The sequence below is a fragment of the Tachypleus tridentatus genome, chromosome 10, assembly GCF_004210375.1.
Source record: "Tachypleus tridentatus isolate NWPU-2018 chromosome 10, ASM421037v1, whole genome shotgun sequence".
NCBI classification, from domain to species: Eukaryota; Metazoa; Arthropoda; class Merostomata; order Xiphosura; family Limulidae; genus Tachypleus; species Tachypleus tridentatus.
Genome location: NC_134834.1, coordinates 170,021,048 through 170,042,992, shown reverse-complemented (window position 1 = coordinate 170,042,992; position 21,945 = coordinate 170,021,048). Strand labels below are relative to the sequence as shown.

The 21,945-nt window shown below is 32.7% G+C and overlaps 1 protein-coding gene and 1 long non-coding RNA gene across 4 annotated transcripts in view; one reads left to right on the top strand and one right to left on the bottom strand.

Annotated features, from left to right (window-relative positions):
- Positions 1–21,945, top strand: part of LOC143230893 (uncharacterized) — a 40,194-nt gene that overhangs the window by 10,860 nt on the left and 7,389 nt on the right. The window lies entirely within an intron of this gene.
- The window catches only part of LOC143230892 (dopamine D2-like receptor), a 186,167-nt gene continuing 183,292 nt past the window's right edge, over positions 19,071–21,945 (bottom strand). For all 3 annotated transcript variants that reach the window (XM_076465181.1, XM_076465182.1, XM_076465183.1), the window contains exon 6: positions 19,071–21,418. In XM_076465181.1, the coding sequence (XP_076321296.1) occupies positions 21,198–21,418 (221 nt within the window). In that variant the 3' untranslated portion in view covers positions 19,071–21,197. The remainder of the gene's footprint in view (positions 21,419–21,945) is intronic.

Sequence of the window (21,945 nt, the reverse complement as noted above, 5' to 3'; positions counted from 1 at the left end):
TCAGTATTAAAGCAACTTAAAAGTCGTTTTGATTTTTCTTATGCAGATCATAAGAAGCTAGATATGAAGATCTGTGACAATCACAATATCGTCGTTGTATGTGCCGCTTTTCAGCTATCCAGAGCATCCTAAAGTTGAAAATTTCCAAATTTCCTTATTTTCTTTCGTCATCATCTTTCTTTAATTGGCCAAGCGCCTCTTTTAGTTAAATTTAATGACATTGATATAAGAAAAACTAAAACCTAAAATTCCTTACCAAAACTTCAGTTTGCAAGCATAATAATCTATCGATATGCTCTTTAGAAACAGAGAAGCTTGAAATTGAGAACAAATGACCCCACTAGCTAGAAACTCGATTAATGACAACCAGAAGTGTAATGAACTGTTCTAAGTACTACAACTTCAGGTTGCATCTATGGCGTTTGAACTCATTGACCTTTTTCCATATATTATTAAATGCATAACTATATTTAAACCAAAGAACTAACAATAGAAAAATGACATCTATTTCATTCAACAATGTAGAAAAAAACAACTAACCCTTAATTTTGTAAAGGTAAAACTTTCAAAAAAATTTAATAAATACACTAACATTATCCGAAATTTACAGAAAAACTACTTAAAGCCATGTTGAACACAAAATACAAAGAACTACATGACTTACAAAAACAAAAAATGAACCTAGACCATCAACTGGCACGCTGCATTAAACCAGAGATTTACGGACTTATACAACGAAACATACAATGTGATAACTACCACGACTTGTATATTGGAGAAACAAGTAGAAAAATGGAAACCAGATTCAAAGAACATAAAAAGTCACCTTCACACGTTTTCGAACACTGCAAGTCAAACAAACACAACATAACCATAGAAAACGCGCAAATACTAAATAAAGAAACAAACATAAACAAACGCAAAATTAAAGAAGCCTTACTTATACAACAACTTAAACCCAAAATAAACCAACAAAAAGGAACGTCTTTATACCTATATTAAATATAATAAATAATATAAAATTATATATTCAAACATCTAACACCGCCCTCTACATTCCGACACTCAGTTACACACTCCTTCCAAACATGTGGTCAGCTTCCGATCAGTTACCTCTTTCTTTCTTTGTGAACCTGACGATGACCGAAGAAGGTCGAAACGTTGTTCGCTCTTCCACGTAAAATATTTTCTCAACCTGTTTTTGCATATATATATTTGCATATATATTCTTAATTTATTAATCAATTTCTTGGTTACATTACCTGAAGTTTTTATGAATGAAGCTAACTACTCTAATATTGCTTTGGAACAATGATGTATACTTTATGAACATATTAAATATAGGTTTATAAAAGTCGTTTAAAGCTAAAACAACGAAAAAAGAATCATATCTGCATCTTGAAATATTCCCATAGATTCACTGGAAAAGAAATAGACGTATATTCTAAGCGACTATAAGAGGGTGTTTTATGTTTATCAAAGATACAAAACGTTCAAATTACTTTTGAAATAAAATAAGCTACATAAACCTACCCAAGGTTTATCTCAGTGCTATTCATCAGGCAGTGGTAAAAACTGAACCTTCTCATCTCCCTATTGATTTGTGTAATTCATCAAAATCTCTATGAAGCCTACCTCCCTATGATTTGTTGCTATTCTAGCTATTATTATCAGTTCTACTAATCAAACTAGAACTGATAATTTATGACTATCTTCTCCTTGCTTAGATGTTAATGCTTTTATTGCTAAAGTAATTAATTGCTGTATTTATATTTATACAAATGCTGCACGAATTAAAGACTGCTCAAAAAACTTTTGAATTACGTATTTTCCTACTCAGATTATAAAAGATAATTTACTTTTGCGAAGTCTACATGGTGACGACCAACCATCTTATATTGAAATGTTCAAAGTTTACATGCTTATAATGTGGAACTAAAACATTAAGCTGATCTCTAAACTCTTCACTTTATTACAGTTTGTGAAACAAGTTTAAAGGCTTTTTTCAATACTTTATGCCTGGTTATTCCTTATTTTATTTTGTTGTTAAAATCATGAGTTGTATGATAAACTGTTACCTCTTTTGCTCTTTTGTACAATGATGTAACTTACTTTCAGAAAACTGAACTTCACAAAAACAGAACAACCATTGAATGTTTGGTACATATCCAAGAATCAGTCGTAACTGTGATCTTAGACCTTGAGCAGTCTTTGACACTTATCGATAGAGATTCTTAGAAAAATTTATTTTATATCCTCATAACTATCTATATGATCATATCATTTTTGTAAAAAAACTCGCATCAAACGCTATTCTAAAATGAATCTATCTATGGGGTTCCTCAAGGATCAAAACCTAGTCCCAGTTTATATATATCACGCTTAATGATATGATAGAGTATATTAAATGTTATGGTCCATATTGCAACTAAAGCTGATGAAATTTCCATGTGGGATCAAAGTTTTATTTCTTATGTCACTCAATAAAAATAACTAATTTTGATTTTCTCCAAATTTTGGATACTACTAGCCTTTAAATGTAAATAATTGTATTCTAATTCAGAAAAAAATAGCTACCTTCTTATTAAGATAAGTGAAATTGATATATAATATCAGTATCTAGGTTCATTGTTCGACAGTAGAAAAAATTAGAAGGTTCATACATCTCTAACTTAATTGCTATCACAAACTATCACAAATGATTTAATATACTTTGAACTTTATCTCGTATTTTTTTTGGTGATTGGTCGATAAACTCTTTTACTTATATACAGAATTTTAGCCACTCTAAGCATGATCATAGCTGAAACGTCTATAATATTTTTACTACACAAACTCAGATTTATGAACTTGCTTAGGTACAACGCTTGACATCCTTGCAATAGATCTACAGTCGTTTCACCAACAGCAAGTGCTCGTTCAACACCCTTTTAAGGCCTAACAGTATAGTGATAAAAATATTTAGTCACTTATTAATAACTCTTTAAAACATTAAAAGTGGGATTAGTCTAGGCGTTTTTCATCACTGCACTTAGACAGTATCTTAAACGTAGATGAATGTATTATCTATAAAAAAAACAAACAGTGTTCATTCGAAAACTTAGTCCATAACTGAAAGTAGCTGGTACGTCCATCGTCTTATTGTTAAGAATATATTTTTTATTCGTTGATTTGAGTTAATAAATTGATGGAAAAGTGGGTGTGTTTTGTAGGTTTTTCCTTTTTTTACCCAACGAGGGTCTTTAATGAAGTCTAAACCATGTGAGATTCGTAAGTCATGACAGTATTAATATTACCGGTACTTTTATGCATGAAAATTTAAATAATTACAAAATCTAATTTTGGGTGGATTTCAGAGCGATTCAAAGAAAATCACTAGTAATTGTGAGATTCCCGAATTTTTTCTAACCTTAAAACGGTATTCGTAGTCACCTGAGAATAAAGTCGTAATATTTTAGAACAAAATAACGATAATTGGATCTTGTCACTGGAATACAGGTGCAGTTTTATTGATCTTTAATCGGTTATCAGTCACAGTATAACGTAATCGCCTGAATCACCAAACTGTAAAAATTCGTAAACTAGTGATCTAAATTTATAATGAAAGCTCTGTTTCCGTTATTCTCAACATTATAAGTCAGTATGACATTCATTTCAACAGAATATTGCTTACAGGTGAGAACCAACTGTTAAGAGGTAACTTTTCAGATATGTTGATAAAAGTTATTTGTGAACAACCTTACTACATTAACAGCTGCTATAACACCCTTCTCGATTTTCTGACACTCACTTTTTTAAATGAGACATTCACAACTATTGACCAGTGGACGCTTCTTTTTGTTTGATCAGTGGCCACCCTCCTCTGAACTTTCATGAAACCAATTCGAAGATGAAAAAAAATGTTGGTCTTTTCGTTTCAGCTTGTCATGCCATTTGGAAACTTAGACAATCAAAGCTGGTAGTGCATGAAGTGACAGCAAAGGTAGTTTGATATATCATAAATGTGAACAAGGCCATTCACTGACTATGCATCCTATCAACCATCTGTGGTCAATCTCTGACCGTTCTCTGCGAAATTATCCTAAACAACAAAATTGTATAATCTTCATTTAGATTCTTTACTAGTATCTGAGTGCAATCGAACATCCAGGGCTCGTAAATAAGGCATTTAAATATGTCTACTTAAATATTGCAAAGGATCCACCCCAATAAATAATTATGTTAATTTTTAAGCATTTGTTTTATGTTTGCTTATTTAATAAAACGGCACTCTCTCTCGAGTGAACTCTCCCAGCGGTATACCTTCGAGTTCACAACGCTAGAAAAGAAATTTGGATGCACATGGTGGACAGAGCATAGATATCCCATTATGTGGCTTTGTGCCTAATTACAAACAAACATTTTTGAGTGGTTTGTTTGTTATTTGAATTTCACATGAAAGTTATACGAGGGCTATCTGCGCTAGCCGTCCGTAATTTAGCAATGTAAGACCAGAGAGAATGCAGCTAGTCATCACCACCCACCGCCAACTCTTGGGTTACTCTTTTAAAAACGAATAGTGTGATTGACCACACGTTATAACGCCTCCAGGCTAAAAGAGAGGGCATGTTTGGTGTGACGGAGATTCTAACCCTAAATTAAGTACGGCTATTGCAGATAGTCTTCGTTTAGCTTTGCGAAATATTCAAAACAAAATCTCCCTGTATTAAACAATTAACCTGTTTCATTTAATTTATCTGTTTTCGGCTTCTATCTTTTCTAATTATTATAACAAAAATATAATAAAATATTTGCAAAATGCAATATATTTTAGGCCGTATTGTGGAACTATTTCAGAGTAAATATATTGACTATTTTTGTAAACTCTGTAACTAGTCATGAGAAAATGTCTTTAAAAATAACATATATTTTGTTCTTAATCTTATAAAACGAAATACGGGCCCACTTTAAATAGACAAGTGGACAGTGGATGTCGATACCTCGATTGTGGATTAGGAAAACCACTTAAGAGTCTAGTATGTTTTAGATCGTTCCAAGAAAAAGGTGCTGTCAATGTACCTTGATTTATATCGACATTCAGGTAAAACAAAATAAAGATGTGCTATTTTCAGCATAATAAGACACATTCGATGAATACACAGCAGGACATGTTAAGAGTGAGTGATAAAATATCAATATGATATGCTTCCCACACCAGTTTTCTTTAAATATAGTTTCGAATGTCAATAGAGTAACCTTCAATGTTCGCTTCTGTTTCTTCTTACCACAAACAGGTCACACCTAAATTCTTTGAGAAGGATTATATAACTTCTAAATAAATCATAAAAACAGATTTTTCTTCAGCATCACAGTTAACATCTAAAGGCATTGTAGAGTTTTGCCATGAAATATATTATCTGCAATGAAAGAAAAACAGTTATGAAAGATAGTAGATGGCATTACAATTCACTTGATTTAGCCCTCCCACTGGCACAGATGTATATCTGTGGACTTACAACGCTAGAATCCATGTTTCGATACTCTCTGTGGGCAAAGCATAGCTAGCCCATTGTTTTGTGCTGAATTACAAACAAAACAATTATTTGGTTTAAAACTGTGTCTATTAGATAACAATATTTATGATATATGAATATCACTTAACGAAAAATAACAGTTTCAACATCTGTCAAGTTTTCATTATCTTATGTTGTTTTATCTCTATATTAAACGTACTTTTACTGTAACCATTGAAAAACTGTTTATAAAAACATTTGTTTGTGTTTATTCAGTAATATCAATAAGAAGGATAAGAAAAAAATTATACTGATTTTCCTGCAATTGTATTTTAAATCACTAAGTTTTAGTATTGATATGCATGTATTGTTTTCATTTCGAAACAAACTGATATCATGATAAACAGAACTACCAAATCTTTAAATACCCTGAAACATGCGGCAGGAAACTGAATAAAAAATGCTGTCTGCTTATGTCAATCATAATGTTATCAACTCTATTCTAAATTATACGCTACCGACGATGAGTATTAGTGAAACACAGCTAGGTAAGATTAAAAACGTAGAAATCACCTGTTTAAAACAGGTCACGAATTGCTCTTCAGCCACATCCAACAAAACCCTATTACACTTCATAAGCCTTTCAGTGTGTAGCCCACGTACTCCCAACAACGAATCAATCTCATCTTGAGTATCGCAGTCTCACAGCGATTTTGTACACACCAATCTAGCATGGAACTCTTTAAAAGGCGCTTCGAGAAACAATAATAGATGAACGAGTCTATACAGCTACGACAGAAGTAATCTTTCGTCACCAGACATCATATGCACCCAACACTTCAATGAGAAATAAACGTATGACGTCAAAGATATTTTATAAATCAGTACAAACAGAAAAAAGTAAAGACTAGGCGAAACCTGAAGCGGTAAAGTTCCACCAGTACTTATATTAAAGACAATGATGGAAGGTCAGTTGCCTGCAGAACCACGAATATTTTTCTGTACTACATCCACGTGAGAGATTGAAGTCCATAAACCAAATTTACTCAATATGCTGAAAGCAAATATTCGCAAGTAGACAGTTTTGTCAAAAGGATATTTACAACAAAAGTGTAGACTGTTTTGTCAAAAGGATATTTACAACAAAAGTGTAGACAGTAGGTAGGATCATGATGAATGGCAGAAACCATTGCAACTACACTGTAAATACCTATAAAGGCTATGAAAATGAAAAGCTAAACAATGAAGTAGAGAGGTTTACAAGAACTTCTTCGTTGGTAAAAGAGTAGCCCAAGAGTTGGCGGTGAGTGGTGATGACTAGCTGCCTTCCCTTTAGTCTTACACTGCTAAATTAGGGACGGCTAGCTTAGATAGTCCTCGTGTAGCTTTGCGCGAAATTCAAAACAAACCAAACCAAACTAATAAGACGAAAACAGATAATTGTAGAAGGTTTTTACTGATATTCAAAGAGACTGAGCCTGCTGGAAAACAATACCATATGGCGTACCAAGGAAAAGTATAAGTTGGAATATCAGTGTAGCAGTATACAATCAGAAGGATACTGATACCATCTGCTGGTTTAAAGATTGAGGGGTGAAAACGTACTCTGGAAAACCCTCAGGTTGTCATCTAGCACTCAATTAAACTCGATTTTGAAATACATTCAAACCTAATTTAATGAAATTTGTCATTTATAGTAGGTGATTAAAGTGTTGATAATTATTTTAATTATTATTACCTTTCACTAATAATTTTACACACATAAATATTATTTTGTATTGCTTATCGATTCGATGTTAATGATTTGAAACTAGAGATCATATGCTAGCAGAACCTTGTCAGACACTAATATTTCGTTAATAGTGAAGGTATGCAACTGATAATTCAAGGTACTCTATTTATTAATTTGATTCCTTAATGTCTAAGTTACGTTTTGGTTCTAATTTATTTAATTAGCTTTAATAAGAAGTTATTGATAATATTAGAAAATATTGAAATAATGCGAATACGTTCTTCCAGAAATGTTACAAATACACTTGCTTAATATTAAGCAATGTTTGATAATATTATAACTCAGTGTAAACAATGCATATCAAAGAATTCTGTGAACCTGTATGAAGCTTTTATACGATCTTCCTAATTTTATCCTACAATAATATACGTCATTTTGAAATAAACAACATTTATTTCTTACTGTTTTTGCGACATCTAATATTATTACAGAAGAAAACAGTTTATTTTCAACAATTACATTCTGTAAAGTCTTGGGACAACAGGGGACCTATTGGTCCATTTCGACTGTTCCACACTCTAAATAAATAAATTTAAACAACTTAAAGTCATCTCTTATCATTTACATATTTACCAATCTTTTATTTACACTTATTTAAATTTACTGCCTTTACGACATCTAAAGACAACCCATTCCAAAGGTAAACCATCCTGTAAGAAAAATGAAACTTTTAACTGAAGATGACTCTTACCCTGCCGAAACTTATATTTGTTCCCTAAATATTCTCGCTTTAAATATGGAAAAAGATAATACATGACCATTATCAATTCCTTTTATAATCTGGAACACCTCAGTCAGATTCCCGACTATTCTTTTCTCAAGAAAAAACAATTTGAGGCACCATTCTTGTAAACATTTTCTAAGCTCTTTTTTAATACAATATTTCAAATGTGGCCAAACCAGTGAGAGGCCTGAACAATTAAATTATAGCCGCTTTAAACTTGCATTCAATATTTATGTAGATACAACCTAAAATTCTACTTGCCCTACCACAAGCAACAAGATACTGTTTGTATGGCTTTAGAGACTGATTAACTATTACATCAAGATTCATTTCTTTCATGACATTGTTAAGGTTATTTCCATTCAATTATGACAAACCACATGCATTATCTTGAATTTATTATAATTTAAATCTATCTGCCATTTATTTGCCCAACTCAATAAATGACCTAAATTATTTTGTGAAGCAACATACAAGACCTTGATATCATCTGCAATCTTAAATAATTTGTTAACTATCCCTTCACTTATATAATCGGTGTGAATAAAAAAACACAAAGGTCCTTCTACCGAGTTCTGAGGAACCTACCCCCTTGTGATATTAACCCAGTTTGACTGAACTCTATTTATAACAGCCCCTGCTTTCTCCTATCTAACCACTCTTGTATCCAGTTTGGTAACTTATCTACCACACCTATAGAGAAACCTTTCGCAAGGTTTTTATATAACACCTTGTCAAATACTTTTTAAAACTCCAGATACACCAAAGCTACATCTTTACCCTCATCCACATAAGCAGTAACCTTTTCAAAGAATGTCAACAGATTTGTAAGGCAAAATAATGTTGAATCCCCAATAAAATTCTAAACTTTGTTAAATTACTTTGTAAAGCATCTTTTCACACAAGTGATGTGAGACTAATAGACCCGTCATATCAACTGGGACAGTCTTGTTATCACTCAACCCCCTTGAAAATAGAAGTGACAATAGCTAATTTACAATCCTTAGGTACATGTCCGCTATTCAAGAACTGACAAAGCATAATAGTAAGTGGCTTACATATTCAATGTTTAACTTCCTTCAAAACCGTTGGGGAAATATTATCTGGGCCAGAAGCCTTATTTAAACTTCTCACTTTTTAATGTAGTCATCTTGCTTGATCTCGTTTCCATTCATCAATTGTCCAAGACATGAAATGGTGCTTAAATTTTCTTTAGTAAGAACTGAAGAAAAAACAAAATCTAATAATCCAGCCATCTCATAATCATCAGATACTAGCCATAATTTATCATCTCTAAAAGGTCCTACCCTCATTCAAACATTGTGTTTACCCCTAACGTATTTCAACCTCACTGTTAATAATCCAGCCATCTCATAATCATCAGATACTAGCCATAATTTATCATCTCTAAAAGGTCCTACCCTCATTCTAACATTGTGTTTACCCCTAATGTATTTCAAACTCACTGTTAATAATCCAGCCATCTCATAATCATCAGATACTAGCCATAATCTATCATCTCTAAAAGGTCCTACCCTCATTCTAACATTGTGTTTACCCCTAATGTATTTCAACCTCACTGTTAATTTTTACATTTTCGGCCATTCTTCTCTCGTACATCCTTTTCGATGTTCGAATTTTCTGTTTCACCAACTTTCTTGATATTCTTTAATTTTGTAAGTTTTTTGTCATATCATTTATTTTAAATTTCTTAAATTTATCAGGTTTTTCTTTAATTTTAACTCTTAACCTCTTTCTGAACCAAATTGGTGTTTTTTTACTTGCTGCTATCCTTTTCTCTCTATAAGGAATATGTTTACTTTAAATATTTAAAAAAATATCTTTATACAAGTTTCCACATTAACAACTGAAATCTTTGTCTCATTGTAAAGTTTGTCACTAATTTCCTCAATATCATTTGATGTAACAAATTCACACTAAAAGCCTTTATCTTCTTTATCCACTAATAGAAACCTAAATAAATTAAATCCCCTTGCTCTTATTTTTAATATCAACAACTTTAAAAGGATGTAACTCGCATTTTATATGTAAAGCCACTCCTTACCCTCTTTAATACTCTATTTCTATTAAATAGCCTCTAGCTTTGTATTTCAAAGAATGTTTTGTCATCAAAATCATCTGTGTTTAACCATAGTTCATTTATTTCAATTACATCAAATCCTCCATTCTTACTAATGCTCCAAAATCATCCATTTTATTTCTTATACTTCTAGCATTACAGTAGTAACAACTACGCTTAACCTTATACTCCATATATACTGTACCTGTACTAAACCTCCATACTCATTTCCTATGTTAAACTTTTCTCTGTCTCTTATTATTATATATTTAGTTTGTTTCGTCGTTTACCACTGTCTAGTCCAAGCTTGAAACTTCCTTTACAGCTGAGTTAATAGCTTTAGCAAACAAGCCAGCCCTTATCCTATTTAAATGTAACCTATCTTTTCTAAATAGTTCCTTTCTTACACTGATCCGATCCCACAAGTCCAACCAGCCTATCTGTTCATCTTTACATACTAAACTAAACCTAGCACATAGCTTTAGTAATCAATTTATAACAAGATTAATTCCTGACATTTTTATTGTTATATCCTCCACCTTTGGATAACATAACCTGATTACTTTATCCCTATTTTCCCCACAGACTATTCTGTCCACATGTTTTGCAAGAAATCACTTATAATTATAAGCTACCCTGACTCTTTTGTCTTCCTTCGCTCCAGTAGTTCCTCAATCTGCAGAAACCAAGGGCTGAAATTTGTTGTTTAGCAAAATAAGCTCACTATGATTAATTCAGTACTTTTTACTCTAACAGTACTCTAACTTTTTGAACATTATGGTAAACTGATGCCTACCTTGCATGTAAACGCTTAAGCTTTTCTTGAAATTCTGCCCATTTCCAACAGTCTACTCTTCACTTTATCTGTTGCCTCTACTTTAATTAAAATAGCGTCCAACTTCTCCTATAGTTACCAGTTAGCTAGTTATCACCATTAGATTTCATCTAGGAACATAGGGCCGCAACAGCTTGCGGATTCTTCAACAAGTATTTAAGTGAGTAGGTTATTAGCCCACTGCACCGAGCCGTCCCTAATTTAGCAGTGTAAGACTAGAGAGAAGACAGTTAGTCATCACCACCCACCGCCAACTCTTGGGCTACTCTTTTACCCACAAATAGTGGGATTGACCGTCACGTTATAACGCCCCCACGGCTGGGAGGGCGAGCATGTTTGGCTCGACGCGGGCGCGAACCCGCGACCCTCGGATTACGAGTCGCACGCCTTACGCGCTTGGCTATGCCAGGCCTTCTCCTACACAAAAATTGCACATCTCCACAGCTAGTTTCCTTAAAAATACACGCTAGTTCTGAGTTTCCCCCAAAAATCTACTCAATGCACCAATTGCACTTAACAAACTGAGTGCTTATTTCTTACACTGTTCTTAATCATTCATATTTACGTATAGCTTGAAAATAAATACTTAATGCCAAGTACCTGTAGTCTATTATTAACATTGGTACTGTTAAGCCTAACGTTTAAGAACAAATATTGTTTTTGATCACTACTTTCTTTTCACACTAAACTTTATCTTTAATTATATAGAATTTAGAAGTAGAACTAAATAATGTATTAAAACTAACAATGTAAGTAACGTTAATAATAAAATATATTTAGCCTGATTTATATCCTATCTATATAGCAGTACAAGCTGGAATTAAAACAACAAAAGAAAATAAAGTAGTTTTTACATTATATTTATTTAATAAAGCAATGTAGCTATCCTGTTTCACGATTTACCAGCAGGTTAAAATGTACCTAAGCCTAAATTACCTTTAAACTTACTAATCGTATTTTAACGTAGTAGTCAAATTTATTCCACTAAACTCTAAACTAAAAACTTTTTACCGTCTTACTTTTATTTATGAAAATTATTTTATACAGATATCATAGGGTTATTTAGCTCAATTTACTAAAATTTATGATATAGATATTAAATATCTTTCAGAAATCTGTAAGATGTTCACTTTTCAACGTCCTCTCTTTCCAGTTACCAAACTGTATTTTAAATGCTAATTGGTGTTCATTCGATTAAACACTTTTATTTTTCAAATAGGCTTATAAATATTATCTCGTAGAATTATACTATTTGTTATATTAATACCACAAAAATTTCATCATTTAAGAAACCGGATCGAATAGTCTAAGCATCAAATAAAATTCTATCTTCAATTGAGCATATAATTAATAGTAAAGTTTGACCACACCGAGAAATCGACATAAACCAAAACTAAAAGCGAAATTACTGAACAACGTAGACGTTTTAGTTAAATAACGCGATACGATTAAACAAAAACGTAGCCTAATTAAACTTCACTGATTAATCACTTGGTTGCTGTCGATTTTTTTTAGCGGTAATTCTGATAAATCTTAAAATAACTCTCACAAAAAAATGAAATAAAACTTTACTTACATGCTACATAAAAAGCTAGTAGTTTATTTTCTGTTGAGTTATTGACAGTGCGAATCAAGTGTTATTAAAACTTTGTATAAATTTCCCTACCATCGTCTAATGACCGATAAAATATCATTAATCGGTTACGACAAAGTAACAGCTTAACACCTTTTTAGCTAGAAAGTCTGGTAAAGGGAAAGTACCCATAGTTACCATTTATTTGTTAAGTTTTATTCAGAAGACACTGAGCAAAAACAGTCTTTAACGAAGTTGATGTTTTTTATCGCATGTAGGAGAGTAGAACAAAAAAAATCGTATTTCAAAAACTAAAATAAATTTATTCCCAGGTAAAAAAAATTGAAGGGACATGAAAACAATCTACAGTAAGAGTATTAGTAAACCAAAAGTAAAATGAAACACAATTTGAATATTCTTTATTTAACGTATATTTATCAACACTGTTTAATATTTAATAAATGGTTTTTAGCATTTTTGTGCTTAAAATCAGGTCCTGAAACTTAAAAATATAACAATAACAAAACAACAAGTGTCTAAAGTATAGATCTTGTAATGTCCGACATAGCCAGGTGGTTTAAGGTGTTCGACTCGTAATCTAGGGGTCGCGGGTTCGAATTCCCATTTCAGTAGTAGGGCGTTAGAATGTGACGGACGGTTAGTCCCACTATTCTCTGGTATAAAAGAAGCTCAAGAGTTGGCGGTGGGTGGTGATGAGTAGCTGCCTTCCATCTAGTCTTACACTGCTAAATTATGGACGGCTTGCGCAGATAGCCCTCGAGTATCTTTGCACGAAATTCAAAACAAACAAAACAGATCTTGTAATTGGCCGTATTTATAGATCTTTAACAATACTATAAAAGTCATGTGACGTTCTACAGTACAAAATTATAACAAGGATTCGGTTGTTTGTTTAGAATTGAGCGCAAAGCTACAAAATGAGCTATTTGTGCTCTACCCACCACGAGTATCGAAACCTGCATTTTAGCGGTATAAGTCTGCAGATATGTTGCTGTGCCACTGTGGGGAGGACAACATTTTATGTTTATCTCTCTGTGTGTTTCTTTATAGCAAAGCTACATCGGGCTATCTGTTGTGTCCATCGAGGAGAATCGAACCCGTGATTTTAATATTGCAAATCTGTAGACTTACCGCTGTCCCAAGAAGGGTCTACAATTTTATGGTGTTATGACAAAATTTTGAAACTATATAAAAATGATGTAATAAGTTCCGTAATCATATGAAGACATAACGTTGATAACATTACAAAAGTAAAAAGCGTGCAGTTAATCCGTGAGGGTAGATATCCCCCAGTTTAAGAATAAGTCTTTGTCAACGCATTTTCTCTCTCTTTTGAGTATCAGATTGTAAATGTTTAGATTCAACTATAGAGGGGCAGTCGATTTAATGTTTCAGGCCTCCTAAGTGGCGTCCAGAGGAATTGCCTATTTCCACCTTCTTACATGACTACGATGTTCCTCAATTACACCATTTAAAAGGCATCTTGTTTGTCCAGTATCAAAATTTCCACATCCTTGCACATAGCTATACAAATGGAGGACCGTCATGTGTCTAAGGAGAATTTAAACCCATATATATGAGTATTATTGTTTACGTACTTGCAAATAATATACCAGGGTCGTTTTTACACCGTTTCGTATCAATTGAATTTGGATTTTAGATGCGCGATGTAATTCATGATATTTGGTTCTTTTTACTTTTTTGTTTCCAGAATGATATGTTAAGACGGGAGAAATGCCATATTTGTTGTGTTTTACAATAGTTCATGCAAGTCATCCACGATATTTAAAATTCACTGTAAACATATTCTTGGATACATATAATAGGTTTTGTATACTATTTTTTAGTGTAAACTGAGTCAGTTCCTACGTTTAGATGTTGAATACATCATCCTCAGTATCTTCGAGTTTGTTTGTGTTGTTTTTTTAAATTCGCGCAAAGCTACTCGAGGGCTATCCGTGCTAACCGTCCCTAATTTAGCAGTGTAAGGCAGCTAGTCATCACCACCCACCGCCAACTCTTCGGCTACTCTTTTATCCAAGAATAGTGGGATTGACTGTAAATTTATAATGCCCTCACGGCTGAAAGGGCGATCATGTTTGTTAGGAGAGAGATTTGAACCCGCCACCCTCGGATTACCAGTCGAGTGCCTTAACCACCTGGCCCGTCTTCGTTTTGCCAGAATACTAGAGGAAGATACGCTGCTGGCCAAAATCTTAAGACCAATGAAAATAAAGAACAAATATGCACTTTGCGTTGTTAGACTCAACCACTTATTTGAGTAGAGCTTTGAAAGATGAAAATAAGAAAAGGGAAAATAGAAAACTTTATTTAGCATTTAATATGGAAAATGTAAACACTATGAAATTAGCCTAAATACTAGCTGGTCAAAAGTTTAAGACGATACTGAAACGAAGCGTTAATCGGTAAACACGTAATGAAATTTAGTCATTTGTGTTCAAGTATTAGCGTTGTCAACATCTCTCACTGACATCTCCTCTGTCAAATTGGGTAAAAACATGGTAAAGGCTGAAAAGTTGACAGAGTTTGAACGTAGCAGAATTGTCGAGCTGCAAAACAAAGTTTCTCTTACCGTGCCATCGCTGGTGAGATTGGGCGCAGTAAAACTGCTGTTGCAAATTTCTTAAAAGAATCTGAGGGATACCGAACGAAAATTTCAAGTGGTTGGCCCAAGAAAATTTCGTCAGCGAATTCGATGGATTGACCGGCAAGACACCAACTGATCGTCGAACCAGATTAAGGCCCTTACGGACGCAGAATGCAGCCCAAGAACAATAAGACGGCATCTACAAGAGAAAGGCTTTAAAAATCGTAAACGTCATCAAAGAACACGCCTCCTTCCACAACACCAAACAGCTCGCTTAAACTTTGCTGAGAAGCACCAAACATGGGACGTAGAAAAGTGGACGAAAGTTTTCTTCTCTGATGAGAAATAAATTTAACCTGGATGGTCCAGATGGCTTCCAACGTTACCGGCACGATAAAAAATATCCCAGCAGAGATATTTTCTACATGACACAGTGTAGGAGGTTCCATCTTTATCTGGGGTGCTTTCTCCTTCCATGGAACAATGGAGTATTAGATTATACAGGGGCGTCAAACAGCAGCTGGCTACATTGGCATGTTGGAGAGAGCATCCTTATTGACTGAACGACAACGCTGCAATCCACAATGCCCGCAGGACAAAGGACTTTTACATGGCGAATAAAGTGATTCTTTTGGACCAACCAACGTGTTCGCCCGAACTGAATCCCTTTGAAAATGTTTGGGGGTGGATGGCAAAAGAAGTCTATAGAAATGGACGTCAATTGCAAACAGTGCATGATCTTCACGAAGCCATCTTCACCACTTGGGATAACATTGGAATCAGCCTTCTGCAACCGCTAATATCGACCTTGCCAAAGCGAATGTTTGAAGTTATTCGTAATTACGGCCGTGCAACTCACTACTGAGACCTCTTGTTGGGCATTTTCTACCCTGTTTAGGACTTCTTTTTGGTATCGTCTTAAACTTTTGACCAGCTAGTATTTAGGCTAATTTCATAGTGTTCACATTTTCCCTATTAAATGCTACAAAAGTTTTTTTTATTTTTCCTTTTTGTATTTTCATCTTTCGAAGCTCTACTCAAATAAGAAACGTTTTGAAATATAGTCATAATATGGTTTGTGTCTTTAATATATCCTGGTAAACATGTTATAATGGGAGATATCATTTTTTTCTGAATAATACAATAATTTCTCTTTAGGACAGTTGGAGACTTAAACAATATTTATTTTTCTTTGTTTTTGGTTGCTGGAAGAAAAGAAAACATTGTTATTTGTTTGCCTTTGTCCAATATACCGAGTCATTACGAAATTGAAATCCATACGTATGACTAAAATGTCCTAAAATTGATAAAAATTTACACATAATATTAATTAGTTTATTCGATGGCTTGGAAGAGAATAAAGCCTATTTACGTCAGGCTTAATAATAACGTAAGTCGTTTTGTTATGTTTACATTCAATCAGTAGAATTTTAAAATTGATTTTTTATGTCTTATTCAGGATGGTACCTAACTTAACGCAGTTTGTTATTCATTTATTTAAATATCCATTATTATAAGGAGCTCACAGATATATTATATTTTTCTTTTTAATTTTCTCTGTCTCAGACCTAACTTTCAACGATATTTAACAAACGATTAAGATTAGTAAAATGGCATTTTACGTGAATTGTATATATTATGTAATATTTATTATTTTTATTAAAGACGATGATTTGCACAGATACAAGAAACACCCTTCTTGAAACTAATTCTATAACTACAATGAATAACACAGTTAAGGATTTTAGTCAATCGTTACAGATTAATGAAGCGATCTTTAACATGTAGTTGTGTGGTAAACACATATGGACTTTCTTAATATAATATATTTTGAAATTACACATCAATGTAGATGATGATATTAGCTTCTTAATGTGTAACAGTTAAGCTAAGAATTGTGGCTACAAATACAATGTAAAATGAGAAGTAGATATAGATGGTTATTATACTATAAAATATCATATCTTGTAAAATAATATTTTGGAATTATTGTGGAAAGTTTAGTATGATTTTTACACTTTAAAAAATACCTTCATTTTCTGGGAGCGAATTTGGAAGGACTCGTACATTTCAAAGTCACTTTAATTGGGGTTGTTTCTTATGTTTATTTGAATTTGAAGCAACTAGTCATCACCACCCACCGTCATCTCTTGAACTACTCTTTTATTAATGAATAGTAGGATTGACTATAACTTATAACGTCCTCACGGCTAAAAGGGTGAGCCAAGACTACGAGCCAAGCGCCTTAACCACCTGGCCTGTTTCTTATATTATCTTATATATAGATTAATTGTTTTATTTTATCTACATGGATGTAAGATATGTAATTTTACTCTCGGAATAATAAAGGTACATGTCTTAAGTACTTACTTCCAATGTATAGAGGGCCCAGCATGGCCAGGTGGTTTAAGGCATTCGACTCGTAATCCGAGGGTCGCGGGTTCGAATACCTGTCGCACCAAGCATGCTCGCCCTTTCAGCCGTGAGGGCGTTATGATGTGACGGTCAATCTCACTATTCGTTGGTAAAAGAGTAGCTCAAAAGTTGGCGGTGAGTGGTGATGACTAGCTGCCTTCCCTCTTGTCTTACACTGCTAAATTAGGGACGGCGAGCATAGAGAGCTCTAGTAGATTTTTGCAAGAAATTCAAAAACGAACAAAAAACAAAAAAATATATAGAAAATCATACTTTATAAAGTTGAAGAGCAACAATGTAAAGACAACAATAAAATTTGACTTTCATGTGAAGAAATGTTAATAAGATTTTATGAAATATTGCTCCCAACAATGTTTATAAAAATATTATTGAATGTGCTATTTACTACGTTTGTTTTACTTATTTTCAGTGTTGAATGCAAGTGTTTTTTGGAAACACTGCCACTCCAGGTACTTTTAGTGTTAAAATATTACATGCTTTTATAGTTTTGAAACTTTATAAGCACACCAAACTACAAGTTTTAACTCGTATCTAATTTCAATTAAAATCTGATATCCCTTGCGAATCACAAAACAAATTGGCGGATTATTCGTGTAACAGAAATTTATACGTCTTTACGTAAATGTACTGTCGCGCCACCTGAATACGGTAACTTTGCTGTGTAAACAAGCTAATGGTTCAAATGGAAGTGGAGTGACATTGGTAGACTGTTTACGACAAAATGTTTGAAATATATTCAACAATAATATTACATTTGTCAGATAACTGAGTGTTTTATTTCAACATTTTGAATATGAGACAAAAAGAGAAAAAAAAGCCAATTACAAATACATGAGTTAATGCAAAAGAAATAACATGTTTAAATTTATTGATGAAAACAGAATATTGTCAATATGCCCATGGCTAATATTGATTAATATTTAAAATAAATCTATTAAAGTTCGGTACAAAATAAAATAAATTATTCATCAAGCGATTTTGTTTCTTTTGGAAAATAAGTATAATTGAAACAATAGACAATTTGTTATTGCTGTGTTACAACAAACTTGATTTGTTGCATCTATTCAAAGTATATGCTTTAAATCATGCACTTTAATTCATACTTTAATGTAGATAAACAAATTGTAGCTAATCGCTCAAGGTATTCCTGAGTTTCAGACACGTTGACTGATTGTATCATTGACTGACCGACAGTTTTACTTACAGGCCTAACTCATCAGAAAATGATAGCATTTTACATAATTAAAAGCTTTTTTTGTTAAAAATTGACACTAGTTTCCTACCAGCAACTATGTTTTTTGTTACTGAATATGTAATGTAGCTGCAATTTTTTTCAACTTAGTGTAAAAGGTTAACAAGAAGAGCTTGGCAAACAATATTTTTGAAACACAAAACCTACAATCTATTAAAACAATCTTCTGCCAACTATCGATATTGTTATTTTCCAGGCACATATTTCGACATTTTCCTCGTCTAATACAAAATACAACTTCACAAAACATTTAGCTTAATCGATTTTATTGTCAATACATTACAGAGAGTTTTTCGATACAGAGAATTTGAGACTGAAGAACGATATAATATATTTAATATTTAGGTTTTAACAAGTTACTGTTCCAACAAGATATTTGACAAATATATTAGTAGTAATTCAGAAAATATGCTACATTTACAAATACAACACCACAAATGATGATTGAATTATAATAAACTAAATAAATAAGTACTAGCACATCATAATATTCGGAGAAAGTATTTAAAAGCTGTGAATATCGTATCTTACTCATATGTATTAATTTCTGCAGCTGATGCATTTAACGTATGCTCAGTCGTATGTTAAATCTTCATTCAAACTGTATAAGCATTTATCATATTGGATGTTTGACAGTAACTTAAGTCTATATTAAAACTATATAAGCATTTATGATATTCATAGCTTAACAATGTGTTAAGTTTATCTGTATTTGAGTGAACAAAATCCAGTTTTGTTTGTTTTTTGATGAGCTGCATTTACACCACAATATCAGTACAAGCTCAGACTGTACTATAAACGTCTCAAATGATATATTCATACACTAACATCTGACTTTAACATATAAATAATTAATCACTTAAAGTCAATTTTTTTGTAACGATAAAGACGTTGATGTCATTTGAATATACATACTTTATGAACGATTTAGAAATGACGACACAGTGACATTAATTGCCATTTATACCGTTCCAAAGAACAGTGAAACAGCTTTATATTCTTTCCATATAATTTAACAGCCTCTAGAAGCCTGGAGTGATATACTTTCCAGAGAACTGTAAAAGAAGTGAAAGTCAGTAGAGATATTCATTCAGTAATTATGATGCAGCTTTTTCTCTTAAAATTTACAAAGTAAAGCTCAGGCACAATACACAGTTAAAAAACAAAACAAAAAAATACTAACTTTTTAAAGTCTTGAATTATTTCTCTGTATTTTTAAATTATAGCATGACTTTTGACCAAACAAAATCTTTGAATGTGTTATAAAACAGTTAAATCAGTGTCATTATGACGATGACCGAAGATCACTTATTGGACATATTTAATTATTTATTCATTTTAACGTTTCAATGACGGTGAAAGTTTAATGTTAAAATACAGGACTTCACTCTCTACGGAACATAAAATTTCTCAGTAAAATATGTGACCTTGTAAAACCTAATTTTAAGTTTGTCATTATTTTGAAATATTTCCGTTTATCGTGTTTACGAATTACTTTAAAAAATCACCTTACTAACTAAACTTTTTTTTTACTCACGAAAATACAATACGAACACTATCGCTTTCTGATACAATTATTATGTATATTAGCATCTACTTCTCAGTAGCTAAAATAATAATATTAGTATAATAATGATACTTTCTTTAGCTTTATCTTTGGAATTTTTTTTCCAGTTTTCCTTTACAATTTGAAGCTAAAATAATTCCCTAACGTTTCTGCTCTACAGTCAAATTATAAAAGTTCACCACTAACGTGGTTCCTAAGTATATAATGCTTTAAATAATTTAAGGAGATTATTTTCGAAGCATTTATCACTTTGCAATAAAATACTGTCAAACCAGATATGGCAGGATTCCGTTAATAAATGTTCTTCACAAAACAGGTTTTGACTGGTCTTACTGAGATCAATATTAAATTCATCTTCATTTCTGTTTGGTCTTAGTTTTGTCTTCATTAATATTTAGAGATTTATTTTTGTCGAATCCTTTCAATGCCACCGGAAAATATTATTTTATTTTAAATTAGGTGAGCTCAAGGCGGCTGCACACACACACGCCAATACCAATAAAACCTCGACCTCAAAATGTTTTTTCTTGAGCCTTAATGAAAAGTTCTTTGAAAATGCTGGAGCACGTACAATTACATAAGAAACCAATATCTTTACATTATTTGTAAATATTGCCTGGGCAATATACACTCAAATCTACACTTGAGTGCGTAGAGAATTAAAAGTAATTCTATCAGAAATTTTGTATGATATTCCTTTTACTTCAACAAACAAAAATATCGAATACAGCAACACTGTTTAACATTGTTTAATATCTTCTAGAACAACTACTCATTGATTCTGCAGCACAAAATGGTCGCAAGTTCAGCTTTTGGTTCATTTGCACGGCTCTCTCAGGATCTTCTTAAAGGATTTTCGGAACTCTGTGTTATATATAGTGTAGATGACAGGATTAACACAGCTGTTTATATACCCTAACCAAGTAGTGAGAAGAAAAACTGTAACACCAGGCCGACAATTGGCACTTTTCAGTTTTATGCAGATCGCATCCATGATGTTACAAGTGAAGAACGGGACCCAGCAAATCAAGAACACACCTAAAGAAAAATAAACAAAATGTAAAACATTTCAGCTTAAGAGCTGAACTAATGTTAAGTAACACAATTACTAAAACAAAAAAAATCACACAGTAAATGTTAAAAAATCAGATTGTCTCTGATCACAAAATACAATAAAAAATACTGAATAATATAATATTTTAAGATAAAACCATCGAGAAGGGACAACCATAAACACTACATGTTTCAAAGTCTTACTTTCTCAGGCCCCCCAGTGATGCAGCGGTATGTCTGCGGACTCATACTGCTAAAAACCAGGTTTCGATACCCGTTGTGGGCGAAGCACAAATACCCCGTTGTGCAACTTTGTACTTAATTCTAAACAAACAGACACTACATCATCTTTAGGAATATACTGCAACAGTCAAATTTTAAAATATTTATTGAGTATTAGTAGTTCTGTGGCAATTTCATGTTTAATAAGTTAATGCTATTGACGTTAAATAACTGTAAAAGGTGATTGAAAATTAGCAAGTTACTTCTTTCAAGATGATGGCCCGGCATGG